This window comes from Heliangelus exortis, chromosome 3 (assembly GCF_036169615.1).
Source record: "Heliangelus exortis chromosome 3, bHelExo1.hap1, whole genome shotgun sequence".
Taxonomy (NCBI): domain Eukaryota; kingdom Metazoa; phylum Chordata; class Aves; order Apodiformes; family Trochilidae; genus Heliangelus; species Heliangelus exortis.
Genome location: NC_092424.1, coordinates 53,708,179 through 53,733,679, shown reverse-complemented (window position 1 = coordinate 53,733,679; position 25,501 = coordinate 53,708,179). Strand labels below are relative to the sequence as shown.

Below are 25,501 nucleotides of genomic sequence, written 5' to 3'. Positions count from 1 at the left end.
TTTAGCTTATTTACATTTTTGCTTTGTTAGTAAGCTGGAATGGTTGGAGCAGGAGAGGGAAAGAAAAAAAAAAAAAAAAAAAAAAGACAGAAAAGTGAAATTAACAGCCACTAAATCTTCTGGCAATAGCAGTGCATTTTGACGATGTGCTGTGTCAGCTTCCACTAATGGTTTAGGGTTGAATTCAGGCACAGTTCAAGACCCAAAGCAGCGCAGGGCATCACATCTCATTCTTTGGAAGAACATGTACCCTAATTATGAAGATGGTTACAAAATAAAGAGAACAGGATTTCAGTCAAAGCAGAATAATGATCTCCACAACAGGAAATCAGAATGCCATTCTGAATCCCTAAAAATCACAAAAAAGGTAGGATTTCAGTCCTGTAATGAATGTGTGTCTGAAGGAGAAGCGTTACCATTTTGAGAGAAAACTCTCCAGAACAAAACCCATTGAAGTTTCTTTTTCTGCTCTTAGGGGTTAATCTCCCTGGTCTATTCCAGTAACTCAAATGGAAACAAAGACTGTATGTGTGTGTGCCTTACCAGACAAAATATCCGTCCAGTATTTCAGAGAGCACAGGAAGGAAATGCCCACTGAGCTAGGGACGTGCCAATGTCACTGCTGCCTGTGCCAGTCCATTCCTGTGAAACTCACGGTGTGCGGCAGAAAGCAATGCAGAGCAGGCAGGCTTGCCTTGGGGTGGGGAGACAGCTTAAACAGGCAGTGGAAGGGAATCAGCCATTTGGGAGGTTTAATAGGGGGCTGTTTGTTTGTCTGCCCTTCTGATGTTAAATTAGTCTTCAATTTTGTTGCAAGGAAGAGGCGTCGGGAAAAGGATTCGTCGCTTCCAGTAAACCCTGGGAAAGCAACACCTTTATTTTAACGGCCTTCCCACCAAGAACCCCCTGCAACATTTTGGCTTTCCCTAGCCATAGCTATCAGCAACACAACAGCTGCTCATTTTACAATGACTTGCTGGAGAGAGAATGATTGAAAGAGCCAATCTATGTCACATGGAGAAGCTGAGGCACAACATCGCAGGAGGTAATAGGAGAGGAATGAGGTCAGAACAAACAAGGGTAGGGCGAGAACAGAGAGGAGAACAGCGGCGAATTAAATCATTGAAGGAGAGACGCTGTACTAGACAATATGTGCTTAAAAATGGCCACAACCTGAAAGCTGCAAACAGCCCCAGAAATGCAAACAAGCTCTGTATTCCTTTTTCACAGTCTTGCGAATATGAGAAAAAAAAGCTACCAGAGTCCTAATAATGAAGCCCAGCGGTGCGAATACACTTAGGTGAAAGCACAGTCTAATTCATACGGCTTGAAAGCCCCAGCACCCAGCAGTGTCCCACCAGTCGCAGAGTTTTAAATAGCAGCCTTGCTCGTGTCATTTTGTAGCTTGAGAAACACAGCAGCAGCAGCAGCCACACTACCGCAGCTGTCCGGCTCCCCTCCGGAGAGTGCTGCATCGGCTCACTCCTGGGAGTTCACCTTTAGAAAAAGAGCTGCAGAGACCAGGAGCTCACCCACGCTGGGGAAAGAGCAGCAGGCAATTTTGATTTAACACCATTCATAAAACTCCTTCCTGAGGAAGAGCTGCTTTTGTGTTACTGCTACTGCAGCAGACCAGAAAACCACCATGCAAAATGGTGGCATGGTTTGTCTCAAGAGGCAGTACTTTTCACTAAACCAGTCACAAAAGTGAGCTTTTGGAATCAGCTGAAGTGATGAAGAGACTCTGACCCTGACCTTTGGGCCCAAACCCCTTCTATTTTTACCCCACCGGGATCAGTTGGTTTTATAAATGTTATTATTTTCCCATACACACTCTCCTGTTCCCATCCTTATCTATCATGGCTACAATAAAGCTGTTTTCAACGTCACAACGTTCTTTCCCTGTTCAGCAATCAGGCTGCTAAAATGCCAATCCATTTACTTGTTTGAATCTGACTGTGGGAAAACGTTACCTTTCCAGCTAGCTGGACTATCTGGCTTCACCCAACAACAGGGATGGGACCCCTGCTGCTCCTGCCCCACCTGAGCAGGCGCTGCTGGTCAGAACAGCTGGAGAGGGAAGAACAAACTGGAGGGAGCAGGCCATGGTTTAGTATGCAACATTCCTGCATGCACTGAGCTCACTCCCCTTGGCTTAGCTATTTTAACCTCTGTATACTAACAGGCATGTACTTTTTACACAAACACCTTTGTACTGAATACTGCAACACATGCTACTCACTTAACCTGCATTTAGTTTACAGCACATCTAATGAAAAGGCATCACTGCTTTTGTTTCTTTTAACTGAGCTCCATGTTGAGTTTTTTGTGGTTTTGTAAGCAACTGATGTTATCCCTAGGGTAATGTCAGCACTCTCCTATCCTTAGGAATTCCTCTAGTATTCAGAATGTCAGAAAATAAAAAAATTTGAGCATCATCTAAAGTACACACTGCTGCGAGTAACAAGTCAGATGGGCGGGGACAAAGTAAGAACTGGAGTTATTGTATTCCTTTCTTTTCTTCTGGGTATATTATCAGATTTCCACAAACTTCTGAATTCACATGAATTTACTTTGTGTGTCATACTCTGTGGCACAAGAGAACAAGTAGAAAGCATGCCACTGGCATTTCAATTATAACTGGTGAGGCTGGATTTCTAGTAACTTGGTGACCTTTGCAAATATTAAGAAATATCTCATACAATATTCTGTACTCATGTCCAAAATCACATTATCACAACACAGGGTTGGAAAATATCTGCCTTTTCCTGTGAGCCTGACACCACCATAAAAGTCCAAGAGCCAGAACCAACGAAAAGACACAGTAAAACACAAAAGGGACCCTCTAAATAACACAGAGAAATATGTGGCAGACAAATGACACACAAACCAAATACAAAAAATACAATCAAGTATTAGCATTGGTCAATGATAAAGACATATAACAAATATGTATGTGGAGTCAAGCTCAGAATTTTGAGCACCCTGAGGGCTTGGCAGCTAAAATTTAGATGGAATTCACTCCTGCTTAAAGCATGCTTTTTTTTTTGCAGAAAAAGGCCCTGAAAACAAGAGAATTCTCAGAAAATATATTTATTTGGAACACAGGAGTATTTATTAATTCAATAAGCCTGTCTATCAGCTCAATTTTGTTTGTTGGAACAACCTTACCTGGAATACTCGCTGGAGAAATGGGACCAGACCTCGACTGGTTGCTTCCCACGGGAGAGCCAACAGGGGAAGGTGAGGGGCCCCCAGGGATGCCAGAGAGATGTGGAGAAGCATGTGGGGAGAACGGAGACTGTGCAGGGTTGCTCTGCTCCCCTTGGCTGCTTGTAGAGCCTGATGCACTAACAGCTGAGCTCAGAGTTGCTTCAGTTCCAGTCGGCAAGTCATCAATGGATCCAGATAAATCCTGAGGAAAAAGGAAAAAAAGAATATTAGTAATCATAAAAACTCAGGCCACAGGACTTGAGAGCTGGCATAGCAATGAGGTCCATCTGTTTACTTATTGCAGCAGATAGCTGAGAGGTTGTCTTTAACACTGGTTCATGTAGGTAAATGATAGCAGCAAATGAAGACAGTATGTACAATTCTCTGCTTCATCTCTAATTCTTTCCAGAAAAAGAACAAGCGAGGGCAACAGATGAATTGGAACCAAATTCACTCAACACTGAATCTAACCTTTTCCATCTGGATTAAGCTTTCAAAACTAATCCCACAAATTCTGCTTGAGCATACTAAAATAACGAAAATGATACATCAGTTTCACTTTCACATACTATTTCATTTTGGAGTTTGCTACCATTACAATCACAGTTCACAAACTTCACTCTTCAAGCCACCACCAAAACAAGAGAAGAAGGGTGTAAAATATGCAGCCCTTCTAACACTGACATGCAGGTCCTTCACCTTGCAGAAGAGAAGAAGCCCTGCCCTCAGGAGCAGCACAGGACCCACTGGCCACTTTGGAGTAAGGAAGGTTGCTTCTCTATTTCTATCAAACACCAGTGTACAACTCACAGTTTCTTTCCAGTTTCATTTTAATACACTGCTAAACAGTTGCTCCCTTTCAGCTCATAACTGCTTCATTTTCCATCAGAAATTTCCTTTGCAGGTCAAAGTACATCTGAATACTAACTATGAATTGCTGGGCATATTTCCTAAAGCTGCAACATGGGAGTTACACTTTTATTTGGATCTGTGGGAGTAATTTGTTTTTAAACTGTAAAATCAGACATGAAAGATCAAGAATGCTGTGATAACGCAAGTGGGTCAAGGAAAATGTTGATTCTTAAGCATCACAGAAAAATCGCATAAAAACTGAAAAGTGCAAAGATAGTTGTGCTTCCATGACTACTGGAAAGGCACGCGTTAAGGATCAAGTTACTATTTCTGTTAGTGAATTAAGGTGTAAACAAAGCAGAGCTACCTCACACACAAACCAGGTCATTAAATGAACACTGTGGCTTCCAATAACTGGGATAACAGGATGTTACCTGGGCTGATACTGGCTTTGCTTTCCTGGCTCATGTGTTTGCACCACAAACAACAGAACCTGTTGGCTGAGTAGCACAAAAAGATCTGGCTTCTGCCTGAAGAAAGAGCTCAGGAACCAAAGCTTTACTGTTTTTTGCTTTTAATGTTATTTTTAAAGTTGCAGAACTTGAACAAAACAAAAAATGGTGTATTTAGATCAAAAATACAGCCTGACATGGACTGCCTTTATTAAGCAGGAGGCTCACAGTCAGTCTACCCTAACAGAGAGACATAGACATTCTTCCAAGGCATGGAAAGAAGTAGGATTAACAGTTTAAACACCAATAAAATTCATAAGAAGCCACCTGGAATGCTACATGTTACTTACTCCTTGTGAATAATGGTAGCAAGTACAACTCACTCAACTAAGCTCTCTGATGGACACCTTGCAGACCTTATTTCCAACAAACTTCCACAAATTTCAGGCACAACTCCTCTCATCGCAAGTTAATTTTGCTTTTTCTGACAAGCACAAAATTGTATGTGCATTTCACTAAGCATATGAAAACCAAAAAGTTTGAAACTTCACTCTATGCATGAACTCTGCTAAGTAGACTTCCAAATCTCTGCAAACTGAAATTTAATTGTGGAATGGGATATAAATTATTTTAATGGTTTACTTTTTAAAAAACTATTAATTGTAGAAAATGTAAACTTGAATTAACACATTATGATACTGTATAGCACAATGTTAAGAGATTTTTCACAGTAGAATGTATTTGGCAAACAGGTAGGCAACCCCTGTTCTTCCACACATAATGCAATATTCTTTTAAATGGAATCACATCACTGCTGTTGTGATGCATTACAAATTCTGCAGGAAGTGCTGATAAAACAAATGCTGCTGAAGAGCATATAATAAATGCCTGAAAACCAAATGCAGCAGAATAGAATCTATTTTACTATAGGAATACAAATTTTGCATAAAAAACCAGATAGGCACCCAATTGATAAAAGATACAGGAAACACAGGGTTTTATGTTTAGAATAACAAAGATTTTAAAAGGGTGTTTGGATTAAAGCTTTCATTTGTTTTGGTGAGCCAGGAAGTACTTGAAAAACAAACATGCCGAATAATGAATACCCAACCCATGAAACATTTAGCACTGTCCATAACAATACTGTAAATTGTTCAGAGACCAAGGCAAAACCTGACTGTTCCCCACAGCATCTCCCCAGATCTCCAAGCACTCGCAGGGACGATGGTGGGGAGAAGAAGGAGCTTTGCTTTTCCCACCAGGTGGCACCGAACTTCGCCAGCTTCCTGCAGGAGTGGAGTGACTGACGAGTCCTAAGCATTTCCCTTCCAGGAAATCTCCTCACTAACCTGACTTAGGTCCTTCACAGAAGGGAAAAAGCAAGAGGAAAGCATGTACGATGCCAGTCTGTTTAAAGAGTAAAGCCACACCACCCTGCCCCAGCTTGTGCAGAGGGAGGAGGTTGCTGGGCTCAGCACAGCTGAAATGCATTGTGCTCCCCAGTGCAATCACTGTGATTTCCTCCCCGGGCTGGGGAACTTTGCAACCAACTCATCTGTGAGGGTGCTGCAGCAGCATTCATTCATCAGGCCCATCAAGAAGGTTGACAAAGAGGTTGCTCTCAGGATGACACAAAAGGCTGCTGCCTATCTAGATGTCTGGGCTATGCTACACAACCTTTACCCTGTGCTACAGCGAGCTAAAATAAGAAATACCAGCTGTCTGTGCAGGGTGGCTTGCAAATCATTACTCTGCATTTTTTGTTAAAATGCTCTTCATGGCCTTACCTAGTCTTCTAAGGGAGAAAGCCTGAGTAGGTGAGCAACTGGGAAAGCTGCAGCACACAAAGGCTTTAGAAACACCTCTGTTATCCACAAAAGCTAATTGGGAAATTAAAGAGAAGGAGAAAAAAGACTACGTGAAGCCCCCGGCCAGAAAGAGCAGAAGTCGACTCACTGTTCTCCTATTATCAGTATTTTAACGCTTGCTTTTACCTCAGTGTAACAGAACAGCAATGTAACAGAACAGCATGTGCAATTTCCCATCACAAACATTTATTTATATATAAATACTGTACACTTACACATTATATACCTAAACTACATGGATACACTTGCATTTACTTAGCATATCCATATGTAAAGCTATTAAAAAGCCTAGTAATAAGAGAAATTCACTGTGGTTTAAGCATACAGCCTAGTTAACAAAGAAGCTCTGTAACTAATACTCCTCTAGAGGACAATTTAGTCAGCAGGACACCAACTCTATTCTTTTATAAGTACTATCAGATCTATGATGCCTGTAAAGAACAGAGAGACCTTACTTACTGCATCTCATTCAAACCAAGGCACCTTCAAGCTACAGTGCTTCCATTTATCTTGTTGGAAAGTTGGCAGGTTAGGTAATTGCTGGGATTCTTTTAAGGGGCTGAAGTCCCCATACCCTAAGGCATGCCTTAAATTTTGCCTCTTTTCAGAGACTTTTTCTGGAAAGCCATCATTTCTTGCAGTAAAATGTAGCAAGTCTAGAAGTAGAAATTTCTTTCTATCTTGTGAACTGATTATTCTTGTCTATGGGTATGATTAAGGTACTGGTATGATTATATTTTCAAATATGGCACCAATCTAAGAAAAAATAAAGGTTAAAGTAGTTTTTTTCACCTGTCATGAATCCATATCAGTTCTGTACCGCCTATGACAGCTTTACATCCCGTATTATTCAGGTCATCCCAACAAGCTTTTCAAAGTTCATTTCTAGATAATACCTTGATCACAAACTCACATGTCCCTGCAAAGGATTTCGCTCTTTCAGAAAAGTGTTTTATCTCTATCTTCACTTTCAGCCTCACCTTCCACCCATGCACAACCTTTACTCTTGTCCCTCTGACAAGTACAAGAGCTAAAATGAACAGGATCACATTGTGCTTGTGATTATAATGTTATGCTTTCCTGGTGGTATGATCTTATCAGACTGACAGGACAGCTACTCTTGAATCAGCACACCAATTTACTTTTGCAAGGGGTAGAAGGAAGCTAACTGCTTATATAAAGCCAGGAAACACAAAGTTACTTACAAAGAGAGCACAGGAAAAAAAATACAAACACCGATTTATAATATAATAATGTTAACTTACTCAAGGAATACATCTAGATCAAATAAACAGCAAAAAGAAGAGTAGAGGAACTTGATAGTACCATCACAATTTTACACACAGAGCATGACAGGATTAGAGCATTCACTGTGGAGCAAAAATTTATGCTGCAAATACTTCACGCAGTTGCCATTTTTGCTCAGGAGTGTTCCCAGCAGACATAAAAATAAGATTTTACTTGCTAAATACCTATAGTTGGAAAATGATGACTACCTTCTCTGAAATCAGTAAAAAGGGAAGGTGTAGAGCAGGCCTAATATGTACACAGCACCTTGCTAACCTAGCTTCTATACTGCTAAATTACATCTTAAGTTCACTAACAGGTTGCTGCAGCTTGGGGTTCTCTCGCAGGGACTGGGCAGAGCACATGCATACAACCTGGGACTTCCTTAAACTACCCAACTATTGCCTGTCAGTTCCTTTATGCTCAGCCAGTAGAAGAAATGCAGAGATAATCTGCAGATATTAAAATTAAAGACGCACAAACCCACCTGACCTCCGAGAAGCTGCAAACCCTCAGCTCTACCCTATGACCTGTTTTCCTTGTGTGACTCCCAGTACTACACACGCAAGGAACTGCAACAATGAACCCGGGCTGCAGGATCAAAGCCCTGCTCGCTCCATTCAGGCCTTCCTGTTGTATTTTTAGTAGGCTGGAGGATGGTGCTACTCAAAAAATGGGATCTTGAATGACATATCCATCTCCCTAACACAAATCACCGCTTTAGAAATAAACTAGTATATACACGCAAATATATTTTACATGTAAGTATGTAAATATGTATTCAAGCAGACATACACTCTGCTATTGTTTTGGAGCCATAGGGGATTATGAACAATATGCTCTGTAATTGAGATTAACTTCGAACAAATGATTTGGCTGACAAACACACATACACACACAAAGGGAAACCCCACAATAGCTCTGTTTAAATTTCAAGATATTTGTAAGACCTCTTTTCATCACAAAGCAGCCTATAATAGCATGTTTCAAGAAGTCTTCCAAAGGCCCTGCTGGTCACATTGTAGAGGCAGTGAGTGAGCTAACAGCCTCCCCAATGCCTGTGCAACTGGAAAAACACAGGAGCATAGCAACAATGGGGACCACGAAGAAAATCCTTCAGTTTTCTAAAGCCCTACACGGGTGTCTTCCTTCCATGCCAGCTACATTGCAGACCTCAAGTAAGCACATGAAACATACTTCACGCACATCCTTAAAAATTTCTTTTTTATTATCAGACAGCAAGGCTGCTGTTATATTTTGCCCAAGTGCCTTTTAGACCCCTTAATGAAATGAACTCAAGGACAGAAAACAAGGTTCATTCTCCGAATCTTGTTAAGTCAAGGTCTGGAGAAGGAAAAGTAGACAAGACCAGTCTTATTTCAAACACCTCCTTGAGGTGCTAAGCTTGATTTTTAACTAACTTGGAACACGCTATTGTAAGGAGAGGATTTACTTCATAATAAAAACTTACTTGCAAGAAAAATTAGAACTTTGACAACAGCTGGGTAGAGGTACCTTTTAGCCAGTCATGGTACTTTTCAGTCTTACTTTATTCCACTTACTAGATACTTAGTGTTTCTAAACAAATACTTAACTTCAACTTGTATGTGCTAAGATATTCATACAATCCTCTAGATGAAGGAAATTCTAAGTATATGACAAAAACACTAGCTTCTTGCACTAAAGTAGGTGACAAAGCACCACTTGCTGGGGGAAACAAATTCCCTTCATTCTGCAGACCTCAGATGCTTCACAAAATAACTCAGTTACCGAACTGTGATGCAATGACTCCAATCAGTATTGAATACATTCTCTGATAAGTCATACAGAGAAGTCCCTGAGGATGCAAAATCTTTTCCTCAAAAGCCTTATACTCACTCAAAAGACTGAGAAAAAGTGTAAGCAAAGCACTAGTGCTCTGCCTGCAATCTTTTCAACCTATGGGATCCTGGAATTTCATCAATCTTCAAGAAATGATTTGCAAAAAGCCAGCTTGGAAAAATAGACTGAAGTCACAGCTTACTACCTACTCACTAAGCAAATTACTGTTTTCAACAGTTCTTATTTGTAATTTGGATATGAAATTCATTCCCACTCTTCAAAAAAATCTCCCTGATTAAAAGTGCACAGGAAGACTGTTCCTAAAAAAAAGTGTCAGCTAGTCCTAATAAAAACATACTTGCCAAGAGTGGGGAAAGAGCAAAGGAAGGTTTGCTTTTCATTTTTTTTTTAACCAGTTCATTAAAGCTGGTATGAGTTCTGCTGCTAACTTCAACTAACTTGGGCTCTTCTTGAAACACTCACTCAACGAGAATGTTTCATCTACCAAATGTAAGGTATCTTAAGAGGACCTGCTGCAAAGTCAGAACCAAACAGTCATACCTTTTTTCCCTCCTACTCCTCTTTTAGGTAACTCCTGGTCCTACAATACGAACACCAAAGCGCACCATGATCAGTTATAGTGCAGTGTCAGTGGCTCAGATGACAGATTATGGATCTGAGCTTCTAGGACTACAAAGACTGCTCAGGAGAGGCTGTGGCTGAAGGCACACTTCCTCACACACGTGCTCCCAGGTTTGAACTTTCATCAAGAGTTAACATCCCTGCCACAGAACAGCCTGCAAGAGGCAAGAGACACAACCAGCCACCCCAGCTGCCTAGGCAGGACTGCTATTCTAATGAGGAATGGGGTTTTGTTGTGCTTAATATGGCAACTCACTGTAACATTTGATTCCCAAGTAATAGAAAGAAAGAGTAGTTTCTTACTACATTTGTTTAATGACCAAAAAAAATCTCTGTTTGTAAGACAACCTGAACTAAAAATCAAAACTGTTGACCTGTGTATACAGGTGTCCAAGAACAGAACATGATACGCTCATACCTATCAGACATGGGATGAGAAGAAGTTGCTAAGATGACTATAATCACACTTCTGTGCATGCACTGATCCATCATGAGGTCTTTTTGCTTGTCCACACATGAGCTTTGGAGGAAAACAACTTAGGTCAATTAGAAATTCAAAACTGACACCATAACTTTGAGAGAGCAGACTAAAGCCCAGACAACAGTAGGCTCCCTGCCCATGCTGAGTGCCACTCATGACAGGGTCTGCAACTCCCTGATAGTTAATGGGAAAGGGGCTCCAGATGCATCAAGCAATCTCCTAGTGGCATAAAAAAATTGCTAGTTTACAAACATTGCCCTCTGTATGATATAATCCATAATAATGGCCCATGTACTATCAAAGCAAATTGACAAAGTCTAACAAGGGCTGTAAACAGGCAAGACACACAGCGTGACTGACAACAGTGCTTTTTTGTATCAAAATAAAAAAGTAAATCTCCAGAACAGAAAAACAGTAATACAGCCTCTCTCATGAACTTCATTTTTTATCTCCAAAGCAGAATGCTTAGCACATAGATTTTTTTGAAATAATATTGAAAAACAAAAAGCCACAAACCCTTAGGAGTCATTTGCTTCTTCAGTATTCTGGCAAAGAAAAATTCTCATCCAACAACTCCTGCAGCTGCAGCATCAGCTATTTATCATTAATAAATCATCAACATTTAAAACAACCAAATCAATGAAAACGTAACAAATTGTCTCTATATAGAAGATGCATTTGTGTAACAGCAACCTAATAAAATTTAGTTGTACTCATATAACTTCACTTCCAGTTTCCTCAGTGCCAATATTTACCATCCCCAAACATGAAATCCCTTCCACTAAACTTATGTTTTGGGGTTTTTTTGTTTGTTTTCATTTTGGTTTTGTTGTTGTTTTTGGTTTTTTGTTTGTTGGGTTTTTTTTTCATAAAAAGAGAAGCCAGGTGAGACATAACAACTTCTTTCTTTTGCATCTCTTTGGATTACAACCATTTTCTACATCATGTAGCCTACAGTTACCCCCTCCCCCCCAGGGGGAAGACAGAATAAACTGGCAGGATAAAACAGATAGAAAGACAACTGACAGAAAACATGCAATGATTCAGAACCTTTCAGGCTTTCTCTGGAAAGAACCAACTTGTTACTTTGGGGATCACTATCCTCCACCCTTTCTGCAGCAAGCTTAGAATCTGAATGGCCATGGGTCAACTCCCTTGCTTGCCAGCCCAGCCTACTCCCCCTACCTGTGTTTCTGATGCTGAACCAAGCATCACAAAGCCACAAGGAAACAACCATGTGCCTGCTACTCCCCCTCCCACACCTACTTGTTCAACTTTCACAGCTGATGTAAAAAGAAATCAGAACAAGTAAGCAAGCAGTGGAGTGCCTAATCCCAAGAAAGACAAACATGGATTTGAGCAAAAGCACAGGAGAAACAAGACATTAATAAAAGAACATTTGGGTCAATGCATCTGTAAGAGACCTCAGATTTTAATAGAAGCAGCAGCAATATGCATTAGAAATCATTGCTTACTCTCTTTATTCCATGTACTGTGGCTACCATACTTTTGGAAGCTTGCAACACATTCTGTCAGATGTAGACCATCTATCTTGACACTACATATTAAAAAACCTGAGACTTGCAGGTGTGGCTTAAGTAAAAATGAGCAAATACCACTTCAGAATACCCTAACATGAAATGTGGTGAAATTCACACTATGTCTGCCCTGCAGTACGCCCACATGTGGTTGCAGTGTAGAGATTCTCACAAGGTCTACGTAAGATAGCTCATATTGGAGAATCTCTTTAAACACAACCACACAACTTCACACAGCTTAATGTATCTTACTGTTTACTACTACAGACATACCCTTAGTCACAACTCACCTATTTTGCAATTATAAATTAGTATCTTTCCACATGTTCTTCTCAGGCTATCCCACACTGCATTCAGAAGGCAACAGCCAAACTGTCAAAAAGTTTGGACCTACAGTATGATCCGATTTGGAGGCTGCAGTTGAGAGAACAGAAACATTGGTCCAACAATCAATAGCCCACCAGTCACTGAAAGCAGATCTTTTCCTCCTACAGTAAATTAGGCAAGTTGATAATGACTTGAGCTGTCCTGACAACCCAAGGCTGCCTACGTGTGGGCCATGATAAAGAGTTCTAGCAACTGATGAACCTCCATACCTGTATGCCCGAGGTTTAAAAGCTCTTATCTACAGCATTTGCCTCCCTCCCCCCCTGCCTTTTTTTTGCATATTAGTACCCTTTGTAAGAGTTCTGTTTTGATAAAGAGGATGTTTCAGAAGGTTACCGTGGGAATAAGGATCTACAAAACACAGTTTTTCATTAGCTTAGGGCTTGTGCATGCATCACACTGCGTCTCTTTCTTCTCTCTCCCACAACACCCTGTAACCACATACCACAATTCAATGAGATGGTAAATAAGACACAGACACATTTTAAACTTCAAAAACACAAGTGTTCCAATAACTTTCTATCTCTTCCCTTTATGAATCAAGAGCTGAAAAGAGCAGGAAAATGTATACAGCAATAAAAGGTAGAAAGGAACTGGATAAGGTGACTTGTCCCAGAGAACAATAATAACTAATTAATTCTTATTTAACAAAACTGGAACAAAACTCGAGATGCAGTGTTATATTGGAGTTTCAGGTAGAAATGAGTAGCGTAATGTTCACTGCAGTGAATCCAGCTAAATTTGCCACTACAGATTTATTCTCTCAGCATCCCAGAAGAATCTCCCATTGACCTCCTTTGTTTCTCCTTCCCTTTTCTGAACCCAATGCAAATTCAGTGGCATGTAGTTCAATGGCCAGTACAGCACAAATGAGTGGGGCTGTGATGGTTCTGACACCGCTTTGCTCCAGATGCCCCACCATGCACACAAACTGTTTATTCCTTTCTGTGGCTTAGCCACAGCAGCAAAACCAAACAATTATGCTTCAAGAGCCATTCATTCAACTCCTCCCAATTCTACATTTTCCAGAAACCTGGGAAAAGGTTGGGAGATTAAATCCAAGACGATAAAAAAGCAGAAAATAAACTTTCAGATCATTTTAAGCACATGCCAGCTAGAACCAGGCTCCCTCACAACTCCAAGTTCTGGAATTCACATCTCCTTGCAGTAATTCAGTTCTGGCTGGGCATGCTATTGTGCAAAATAATTAAGCAGGAAAGGGAACGCGCTATTTTCAGATGATACAGCTTCAACAGACTTGTGTAGAACTCACGTTTCAGAAACCTCTATATAAATTTCAAAAGGCTTTTGAAATCCTAGAAAAGTGTCTCAGCCACAGACTTCTTTTGAAATAATGTCTTGATTACTGTAGTAGGAAGGGTAACTTGTAGTGCTTCAATTAAGCTTTAAGAAAAAAATCTGAAAGGAAACTACCCTCCCCTGTATACTGCTAAGCATGCTGTCCCAGTCTTGGCCTCCAAACTACCCTTGGGGTGGGAAGATGTATCTCACAACTAAGTTAATGACATGTATGTCATGAGTGCTGAGTGCATTAAGCTAAGCTTTATCCAACAGGTTCATAATTTTAGGTGCCCTCTTGAAATCTAGCAAATATGGAGAAATGTGTAAGAGCTACTATGAAAGTGTTAAACCCCACAGACATGCAAGCTACAGAAAAAGCAATATTCCAGTTACTATTATTCTTTAATTTATCATAGAAAGGAAAGACTTCTGTGGTAAGTTGCAAAAGCCAGATTTTTGTGAGTTTTGGAGTACCTGAGCACTGAGAGAAATTGTGGATGCCTCGCATCCTGGATGTGTTCAAGGCCAGACTGGATGAGGCTTTGAGCAGCCTGGTCTAGTGGAAGGTGTCCCTGCCCATGCAGGCATGTTGGAACTAGATGATCTTTTAAGGTCCCAAACCATTCCACGATTCTACAAAGACAGCCATCTGTGTCAAGGCATGATTTGTAAAAGCTACAGCTCAAGAAGAATACATTCCTTAACCTGCTGGAAGTTTGGCTGTGTGGCTTGTACATTCGTTTATGCTTTGCTGCAGTGTTCAAGCACTTGTTCCAGTTCCCCATTCCCAGTCTTCTACACTGAAGACTACAAATACAGCCAGTATTTACACACTGCTGTCTTTCCTTAAAAAAATAAAACAAACCTACCTATCTCACAACTTTTTAGATCTACCTGATGGAAATATGAAACCAAAGCTCATTTCGTTCTGAGTCATACACTAGACAGACCACCAAAAAAGAGGAGGAAAAAAGTAGATTAGTAAGCTGGGATCTTCACAAAGTCCTAAAACACTTCTGAGAAGTACTTGTCAGAACAAACAAATGTACTAAAGGAACAAACAGCCTTATGAATTAAGAAAAGAAATAAATAAAGGGAAAATGTGTGAAAATTTCAACAACCGTGCCAATCTGTTGCAAGCTGTACCCATGCCAGTGAGCGGCCTCGGGGCGCCGTAGGATTCCTCAGTGCAGTGCCAAGCTTCAGCAATATTGTTATGGTTAGAGAGGAATTTCTCACAAGAGCTAACAAAGGCAGAAGGTCATAAATAAACACAGCAGGATCGCCTTGTCAGTTCTCATTATTAGCGCTGCAGGCACTCGCTTTTCTATGGGCTGCTCGTAGGTTCATTTAAGTGTAAGAGCTCCTCAGAATTTCACATGCTCATAAATAAAGACAGTATTTCTTAAGAAAGAAAGGCACACCTCAGTTATTTTTTCTTACTATTTTTTAGGGGCACATGCTCATGAACTGCTCGTGCTGGCTGCAGCTGCCCCGTCCGTATGCACCCACTCGTGCCTCCTGCACGGGCTGAAAGCTTACACGCAGCTAACCTGGAGTTGCAACATCCTTCTGCACTGCTCTGTGCTATGCCATGCAGGCTTCCATCCGACTGTGGCCATGATGAATCAGGAGAGCCTTCATACTGTAATAATGGTCACCAGAATTACATCTGGGCAGGAAATGAGGCCGAGCTCCTAAACTGATCCTGACGTGCATTATACAACTAGGAATGCACAGCTGTGTGATCATTACTGCAATTATAAAATGACATTTAGTGTTAACTTTCTCTTGTTACACAATTTTGAAACAGAGGGGGGGCAGTACCAGTGACTCCAGGGGTACAAATGTGCAAAGAAGGGAGGGAAAAGTTGTTAGGATCTCATTTGCTGGTCCTGCCTCTCCTGCCAGAAGTTAACAAACAGCCAAGTGAAAAACACTTCACCTCTCCCATATACATAACCTAGCTATTTATAATGAGTGAAAAATGGGCTCTGTGTAAAACTAGATGCAGTTAAATAAATTAACACTATCATGTAGTGCTTCCTGATTTCAAGCTGCATATGTATTGCTTCTCAGAATATTAGGGGGAAATTAGAGATCAGCAATGCTATCTCTAGAATATTTTATATTTATTATGCTGGAATAAAAGAATATAAAGACATGAAGAAATCTTGAAAGTTTATGATCTTGGAAACAGCACCATTAAATTAAAATCAAGTAAAATACAGGCCTTGTGTTATACATGGGACACCAGGAGACGTCCAGCAGTGAGAAAAACACTGCTTGGTCACCATCCCTTCCAACCCAAAAGAGGTGATAGAGAACGTAATTACTCACCTGCCAAAACACTGCTCCCTCTCGTGAACTTTACTGAACACAAACGTACTGGTTCATTAAACAGTTGTGGCTAAATTCCGACCAATATTATCAGTACTATAACATGAATTCTCACATTTAAAGCAAACTGCATGACTGACAAGCAAAAGCCCTGGGGGCCTTGTATGCTTTCTTTAAGAAGCTCAGCAAAATAATTTTCCTTCCAGTGTGCTTCCTGCATCACCTGCTATCAAAGGAAGTGGGGTTGTTAGTCCTGATGTGCTACAGAGGAAAAGTCATGTTCAAAGCACCGTTCCCCTCAGCTGTGCAGCCCTTCATTACACACCATTCATCATTACCCACATCAGGCTTTGCAGGAGCAGCCCTGTCAGTGCAAGAATCTCCCCGTTTACCTTCAGGAGGCTTCTAGCACCCTGACTTTTGCCTCTCTCCTGAGGTGAGGTTTGTCCTTGGGGCGGTCGGCCATGCTGTGTGCACCTCCTCAGCACAGTCCCACCCTGATGGAACAGCAGCCTCTCCCTTCCACGGGCTGGCACACACAAAATTGCTGACCTTATTAGGCCGTCTTCTACCAGACACACCACCGAAGGTGCTAGGGAAGCACTTTCTTTCTGCACACCAGCAATGGCATGCTCCTGGATTCCAGCCAGCCTGAGGGGAAAGAGGTGCTTTGAGTGGAAAGAGCTGAGGTAAACGATAATGTTTCCAGCTGCTCAGTTCCTCGATTTCCCTCCCGTTGGTAGGCAAGATGCCGTGGGGGCATGGGGCAGGCTGTCACACCCTCTGCAAGGGCTGACACGAAGATGTTTCTCTATTTCTGGCCTCATCCTTGTGCCGCGCCTCCCCAGCTCCCTGCCATCTTGCTTTGGGCCTCCAGCGCCCGCGCTGCCGCCCTTCCCACCAGCAGCTCCCTCGCCAAAATCCTGCCACAGATCTGCATTCCGGCAGCAGGGCAGAGACCCACAGCCCCGCTGGCACTCAGGAGTGGGAGCAGCACTGGGGGGCCTGAGAGCCTCATCAGCTCCCAAGCAGGTTCTCTGCCACCTGCTGCCAGCGTGCTCAGGGCTGCACAGTCTCCAAACACTCAAATACGATCTCTCTTTTTTACTCACTCAAATTTTTTCTTTTCCTTCTTACCAACAGCTCATCTTAAGTACAAGAAACCTGCAGAAAACTCATGTCTAAGCTAAGAGGAGGGGACACAATGAACTATATTTGAGGCATGAATTCACAAAACTTAACGTTTTTGTTCCTCCTTACCCACAGAGTAAGATACAAGAGAAACAAACTAGGAAGACAGCTCTCCTTGTGAGTCACAAGCCATGAGGCAGGAGAGGATGCCTGTGATCTAGCACACTTCTCCTCATATAATCCATCCCTCTGCAGCTGGAGGCTGCAAATAGGCTAATGTTGACTTTCTGAGATCTTCATGTCTTCCCGACTTAGAGATTTCAAGTACAGGTATTTCTGGGAGAAGGATACCCTAGTCAGAGTGATACTTACATATTTTTTCCTCATTTTAAAATTAATATTAAAAAACCATTTACCTGTCAGACATGTTGCAATTGATTTATCTTTCTTGATCAAAACACATTTAGTTCTGTAGAAACACACCCGGGCAAGCGTTTTCAAAAGAAGAGATAGGTTTTAGTCCACTCACATTATTGAAGACAGGGAGAATTCCTTAAAAAAGTGAGAAAGTGACTTAAACGTACTGTGGTCATATTTCAGTAGCATGACACTCATGGGGTTTTTTGGCATTTTTGATATCTTAGAACTTATTTTACATAGTTGCACACTTGGAATTATACAAATCATTATAAAAGTGTTTCTAGGGCCTCAGATTAAATCATTAAGCACTTTCTCATATTAAGCAGTATATATTTCACTGTCAGAGAGTCATTACTATAGAGTTTTTCCCCTAAAAAGAGGAAATACTTATTTCATAGAGTCGGAAAAAGGTTAATTTTACTCTTTAAAGAGCTTGACAAAAATATGCAAAGCGTAGTTGAGGAAGGGAAAAAAGAGCAGGAGGTACATTTCTCCTGAGAGTTATGGAGGTATTTGCTTGTTACAAAATACCATTTGTTATTTTTCAATCAAAGAAAACTGCAAGTAAAGACAAAAGGTTGAACCAAGTAAAAAACTATGAATGTGCCAAAAGATCACAAATACCACGTTAATGTCAGAATGTTGGCTCCCATTGACTTCTAAGGACTTTAGTTTTGCTTTTTAAAGAGAAACAAGCAGACAGTAACAGAGAAGTCATCAATAGACTAAATCTATCCTGCATAGCTTTAACGTTTTAAGCCTAAACCTCCAAACTATGTCCACAATCACTATCAGTTTGTACTCGACCACTTTGGCCGTCCCTGACACTTGACCTGCTTCTGAAAAGCAAGAAGTCCAATTTAAGTTGGTGTTCCTATGGGGAGGTAATGGTTTGACCCTTCTCGGTCCCTCCACCACAACTCTTCCAATTCTCTAATGATTTCCCTGCAGGGTTCATTTACCAGCTCTGGGTCAAAGACCAGAACATCCACGAAGGCAAGGGGCAGCACGAACACCACATGATGGATTTGAAAGTAAGTGCATCATAAAGGAAACCTCCATCAATTAGGGATGGCCTTTGAATTCAAAACAGAAGGAATCAAAGTGCAAATCATAATGACTACTCTGTTCGCTTTACCCACACACAGATACATACATTAAGAGATGTATTCTAGCCTGGGTGAAAACCCAGCAATCATCCTAGGACAAACAGTCCACCTTCATCCTCAGAAGAGATGGCCTTTTGCTCACTCTGAGCATCTGGGAAGTTGGAGGGATTCAGTATTTGATGCCAAGCGAGTTTTTGTTGCATCTTAGTATTTCAGTATTACACACACCGTGACTCTAACCAGAAATATTAAGATCTCCTGTAACTAAGAATTAAAAGACTATCCAGACCCACTTTCACTTTTTGGAATCTTTGCTTTAATTTACCTTTACAGGGAACAGAAAAAATAGCAGTTACAAGTACTGATGTTCCATCCACCCACTGCTATGCATATATTAAAGCAGCTGCTAATTTCCTTTTTTTCCAGTGGTCCTCAATATCAATACACACTATGTGGTTTTTTTGGAAGGAAAGGTACATGCAAGTATATTTAGTAGTACAGAAGGAGACAGTAAGGGCATGAAAATATTGACCTTGAAGAAATCCTGTGCCTGTTCCTAGTGAAACATGGAGAGGAAAAAAGAATTATGCTGCTTATTACCAGTGAACATGCACATAAAAAAAATATGGGAATGCTAAAAGTAACTCTTAAGAAGGTGCTCCCTTTCCTGCATGAAGCAACCAGGCAAGGCCATGTTAACAACTTGGCTGATGCTAGTCTGCAGAAGCCATGGACATGTTTATTAGTCACTGAGCTCTCACCTAGTGAATTCAGATTAGTTGTAACAACGAGGGAGGGCAGCTATAGCCACTCATGCAGCTCTTTTGGTGCTATGGTTATTAAGACCACCAAAATTAAAATATATAAGAAATCCTAGAGCGACAAAATTTATTATTTTTGTACTATGCTTTTAATACATCTAGGTTTCCCTCCCCTTTATCTGATGTTCAAAATATGTTTTTTACCATGCTTTTTTGCCAAGGTGTTTCAAAATCGGCAATGATTGAGATTTCATAAAAATACTCTAAATTTTTCAGTCATTCCAAGAAGCCTGAAAAGAAGGGACTTCTTCATAGTGTTTTAACATCAGCACCTGAAAATCACAACTTGTTTAGAAACTTTTGTCTGCCTGAGTATCACTCACTCTCTCAAATATTCTGCCCAATACTAATATGCATATAATATTTTCCAGCACAAAAGACATGTAAAACTATATATATATATATATATATATATGGCTGAAACAGAAAGAAAAAACCCAAAACCTTTCTAATGTGACTTTCTCCAACAACACATTTCTGAGAAAAATAAAGAGTAAGATTGGTAAGACTGAGAACAGCCAAATTTAAACAGGGAGCAGAGAGAAAAAACTGACAAATGAAAACATTGAGATAGCCAAACTTTTAAAAGCACCTTTTCTTTAAAACTCTGATTATTGAGCCCATCAAGCTTGCTGACTTTGAATCTGGTGAATTGCTTTCCAAAACCTTTAGTATTCTCACTTCTATTTTGGTAAAAGTGAAGGATAAACAATTGCCCCTGGCACCTGATTGAACAGGGTTTGCCTATGCAATCAAGTTGGCTGAGATTAAGTTCTTGCTACCAACCACACCATATGTGACAGGAAAACTTTTGTTAATAAAAAGCATATTGATGCACTTGTTAACAACCTGAACACTCCAGTAATTGAATTTAACCCAGTTAACTATTCATTAGGGCTTCATCAGCCCATTGCCTTCATTTTCTCTACCCCTGTATTATTTCAAAAGAACTGGAAGAGTTTTACACAATCACCACTTCCTTCCCACCACAACCCTTTCACCATTAGGTGAGCTTGGGAAGTGTAGCATTTGAGCAGCTCATTTGAAGTGTTCTTAACTTCATTTTTTAAAAGAACCAAACAGTTTTATAACTCTGCAGTTATCTCAGAGTTTCTCTTATTTCCACTCCATCAGTGACACTGGTGTGCTACAACTGGCTACCACCATAGAGACAAAGTACTCTGTCCACCTCCTCCCTGAACTCATAGGGATAAAACACATCAACGTTTCTGTGTTGCTTTTTTTTTTTTTAATAAAAAGGAATGTAGGAAAGAAAGAATGCCCCCCAAAGTGCTCATGCCACAATACAAGAAAATGTTTTAACAAGTAGTTTTTTTCAATTTCCTCATCAGCAACATTATTTGAAAGCTCAATTACAGAAAGGCTGCAATTACAGAAAGCCAGTTTTCAGTAAATTTTTTTTAAAAGTAGTGATTCGTTCATTTCTTTTCTCTTATTTTTCATCAATTACAGTTAATTTTCCTGTGAGTCGACACAAGGGAGCTGACGATAAAAGCCTGTTGTAGCAAACCTTTCTGGAGGCCCTTAAACCAAGTGATTGCAGCTTATAATCAGGATATACCACAAACTGCCCTCACCATGGCTTTACCTTTCCTCAAAAGTGTGGTTTTGAGTTATTTCTTCTGGGCAAGTAGCATTTTGCTTTTGTGAAGAATGGTTCACTACAAACACTATTGGAAAGAAATTATCTAATTTGTTTATTTTCACTTGAATTAAATTACTCTGTGTGCACCTCATTTATCTCATACAGATCACAATTTACTATTGCCATTTATATAAACAAATTCTGCACCTGAAGAATACCTCATTGGTGTTCACCTACAAAAAAATGAAGATACTCTTCTCTGAGTAGTACCTCTGTAGATTCAGGTGGGAACAGAAAAGCCAACAGCTGTCTTTAATTTCATATGGTGTCTGAGACCATGCAATAATCATACACATTGCAACAGAACTGCTCAACATTTGGGCAGCAGCTCTATGGATTGATAGCTTGTCTGTAGAGATGTGAACTTATCAAGGTTCTGCTTGGCGTAGATAGCCAGACAAGCAGTTGGCAGCAAGGTTTCTTCTGCACTAATTACATTCTTTTCCAAAAGTTCACCCTGCCTGGGTGTCCAGGTAATTGCAATTAAGGCAGGAATCTGGTAATTAGAAATTCAAGTGCACTGCCAAGAACAATACACTTCCTCTTAACGTGCTGCCCAGAGAACTAATTCACTTGGAAAGGACAGAAGCTGATGTGAAGTGGCAAAGTAGATGTTGATTAGGCAACAACCACAGAAATAAATTCCCTTCCCTCAAAATCATATTCATTATATCTCATTTATACTCCTGGAAAGTATTTATTACCTTTGAAATATTTAAAATAAATGGGAACTCAAAACTGCAGACCTCTAAACAGCAGCATTTTCTGCTTCCCAGGTTGCTTAGCCATGTTGCTTAAAATTACTGAAACATCTTTTTTTGAAGCTGAAAATACATTACTGGTCATACTCCTCTTCAATCTCCCACCAAAATCCTAAATTTGTGTCATGACTCAGCAATTATTACTCATAGGAACTATATGGGAAATATCAAATCCCTTAGTAATCTCTGAAGTATGCTTGACACAGAACAACAAATACATTTTTTTAGAAAGAGTATAAAGTAAAGCCACTCAGAATTTAGCACTCTCACTGGAGAGAAAGATACTACACTGTCCTCTAAATTTCAAATTTTCAAACAGTACTGCTAGCTGGAAATGAATGGCTATTTGTTACTCTCCCTGTGCATTTCTTTCTAACTCACAGTTCTCATCAATTCAGAATAACATCTCTATCCCCAATCTTGGGCTTAGCATTTTACATTTTACACTAGTTTTTTTCTGTTAGGAAACACAAAAAGCCTTATTCCACTGGATATAAGAAAACTCTTATTGTGTGTATATTTTGTACACATGTACACACACATTTACATAAAGTTATATGAACACAGAGGTTTCTGTCTGAATCAAAGCCCTGGAATCATGAGCCTAGCTTTAGACATAGCAATGTCGATTCATTTTTACATAGTTTTATAATTTGAAATTCAAAGTTGGAGAGATTCGGGCTGCTGCTGTTTCAAATTACTTTTAAAAAAGAAAATAATAAAAAAAAAGGAGGTGGGGGAGGAATTCCCTCTCTCTTTCTGAACAAAAATCTGTACCAGGTCCATGTCCGTGCCAGATGAGTCAAGGAAAAGGACCCCCTCGTTAGAGACCTCTGTGGTTCCCAAATAGCTCTGGAAGACACCACTGCCTCTTCTAATGAGCTACCCAGGCACTACCAAAGGAGCTTCTGCTGCCTTGTCCCGTGATTCACCCACTGGAGGCATCAATAAACTCCCATCACTGGGATTGATCTAGGGATCAAAAAAGGCCACGAGCATAACTCACATAATCTGTAACACACTTCACAAACAGAGCCTGAAGCAGTGCCGTAAAATGTATATAGAGCCCTGATGGAAAACTATAAAAAGGAAAAGGTGCTTTGAAATTCTCAAGATTTGCTGTTGGTTTGCTTTCATAAAGTATTATAAGAGCAGTTCTGCCCCCTCCCACCCCCAATGTTTTTAAGTCTAAAAAATTACTCCATTCTCTCCTGCCCTCTGTTTCCTATTGCCTTAGTGGGTTTCCAAGATTCCTTAGATCATTCCCAGACATAACTACTAAAGAAACAAGCTGAGATCATCAAAACCTTATGACTGAAACACTGAAAACAAAATCAAATGTACAGTTTTCACCACCCACCCCAGAAGTACATCAAGTGCACAGTAAGAAAAGCCTCTGGTAAGAAATTACCTCTCTCATGCTGCAGCAAAGCCTCAGGAACTAATAATACAAGAAATAAAACCGCTGTTTTGATTGATGGATCTGTTAGTTTCTTATCGCTTATTTCCAACACCAGCCAAACATGTTTCATCTTTTATCAGTAACAAAATAAAGTTATTTTTGCCTCAAAATTTAAATTATAAATACTTATATATAGACAAAGCACTAAGCCAAGTGACAGCTGAGGACTAGTATTTTCCAAATAACCTAACAATGTATTAAACAAAAATAACAAAGATTAACTATTATGTACTAACACTCTGTTCCTTCCTATAATTAATTTCAGCTGATCATAAGCAAGGTGTTTAGTTCAGGTATATTGGATTCTGTTTCAAGTTAATCTTCCCATCTGTACCTATTGCAGATAGGCATGCAGAATAAGCCAAAATTCTCTGATAAATAGGCATTTGCATTGTGATGCAATACAGAAATTAGCTATGGTTTCTGGGCTCAGGTAACACAGGAAGTTTACATATGTTACACATGCATTTACACATTTTACATTATATAAACATACTTTTTAATGTATATACACAATACATACAATTATGATAAATCCTGTAATTGGTAAAGCTGGAAAATAAAAATTACTCACTCTCAGAAATACTTTGTTCTTGTATTGTAAGTGATCTTTATTTTCCCAGGTAAGCTAAAATGTATTGTTCAAGAAGTACGGAAATCCTCTAAACTGCATGCTGATTTCATAGTTACAACATGCTGAAAAGTCATCAGATGCTTTCTAGATGGCAGAATTGTGAAAATAATGCTTTGCAGGGAATCTGGACTAGAGAGGACAAAAAAAGTTAGTAGCCTTAGCCTCACTGTATTTGCACATACTTGCACTGAAGCAGATGAATAGCTGACTGCAAACACACAGTTGGAGAAGATAATTTCCAAGGGTGCTTGTGCTATCTGCAAACGAGCAGGGTTGAGCCTCATTCCCTTCCTATTTGGAGGGGTCCATGAGAACCCAGAGAGCAGGAGAAAAGGCCGCAAACCACAGAAATGGCACAAGGATTTAGAAAAAATAAATAAAAATAAACAAATAAAATGACAATTAAAAAAGGTATTTGTCATATTATAAGTTGACAAATTCCAAGCAGATGCCATGTGCTTAGAGACATGGTTTAATGGTGGAGTTGGCAGTGCTCAGTTAATGGTTGGACTTGATCTCAAAGGTCTTTTCCAAGCACAGAAATTCTACAATTTCACACGCCTGCCAGGGGAGCGATCAGAAGCTCCCCTGCCCCTTTCCATAACCTCTCTCTCCTCATCTGTGTGCTCCTAGCCTAGGCCCACAGCTTTTGCTATGTCACACCATGCCTTTACAGCATTATATCCCCACTGGCTCTGCATGGATGTTAAAAACCTCAGCAGTGTGACAAGCGTCAGCTGCACTCCCCAAAGCTGGCTGCCACCAGGGGTACTTCACCTTGAGAAGCAAAGCTGCCTGGGTCTCTGGATGGGAAAAGGCACTTTTTTTACATTAAATGTGTTATTACAAACCAAGCCACGTAGAATAAACTTCCTCTTATAGCATCTTTAAAAATGGTTAATAAGGGATTTCTAAGAGTTAGACTCTTCTGCATAATACTCCATAAAACAATAATATTCGAGCACTTTACTGCTTCTTTCTTCAAAGATGCACAGCTTTCCTGAGAGCTGCATCCATCCAGCTAATGGAAAGGAGCCAAGGTGCAACCAGAAGCACTCACATTTTGAAATCCAAGTGGTCATTTTACAAAAATTGTATTAACCAGCACATAGCAATATAAATCGCTCCATAAACGCAGAAAACTGCCTTATAAACTGCTCTTTTAAAACTAACTTAAGAAAAAAAAAATTAAGTTAACAATGGGCTATTACATTTACAGCTGCACAGCTGTAAAATAAGCTGCCAGTCTCCAACTAAGATGATGAAAAGCAGCCATAAAGAAATTTTTGTGAACGGCAGAAAGAACAAGGTGAT

General features: G+C 40.2%; 1 protein-coding gene across 7 annotated transcripts in view; it reads right to left on the bottom strand.

Annotated features, from left to right (window-relative positions):
- ARID1B (AT-rich interaction domain 1B) overlaps positions 1-25,501 on the bottom strand; it is a 329,115-nt gene that overhangs the window by 95,976 nt on the left and 207,638 nt on the right. For all 7 annotated transcript variants that reach the window (XM_071740628.1, XM_071740632.1, XM_071740629.1 and 4 more), the window contains one exon: positions 3,172-3,415. In XM_071740628.1, coding sequence (XP_071596729.1) covers positions 3,172-3,415 — 244 coding nt within the window. The remainder of the gene's footprint in view (positions 1-3,171; positions 3,416-25,501) is intronic.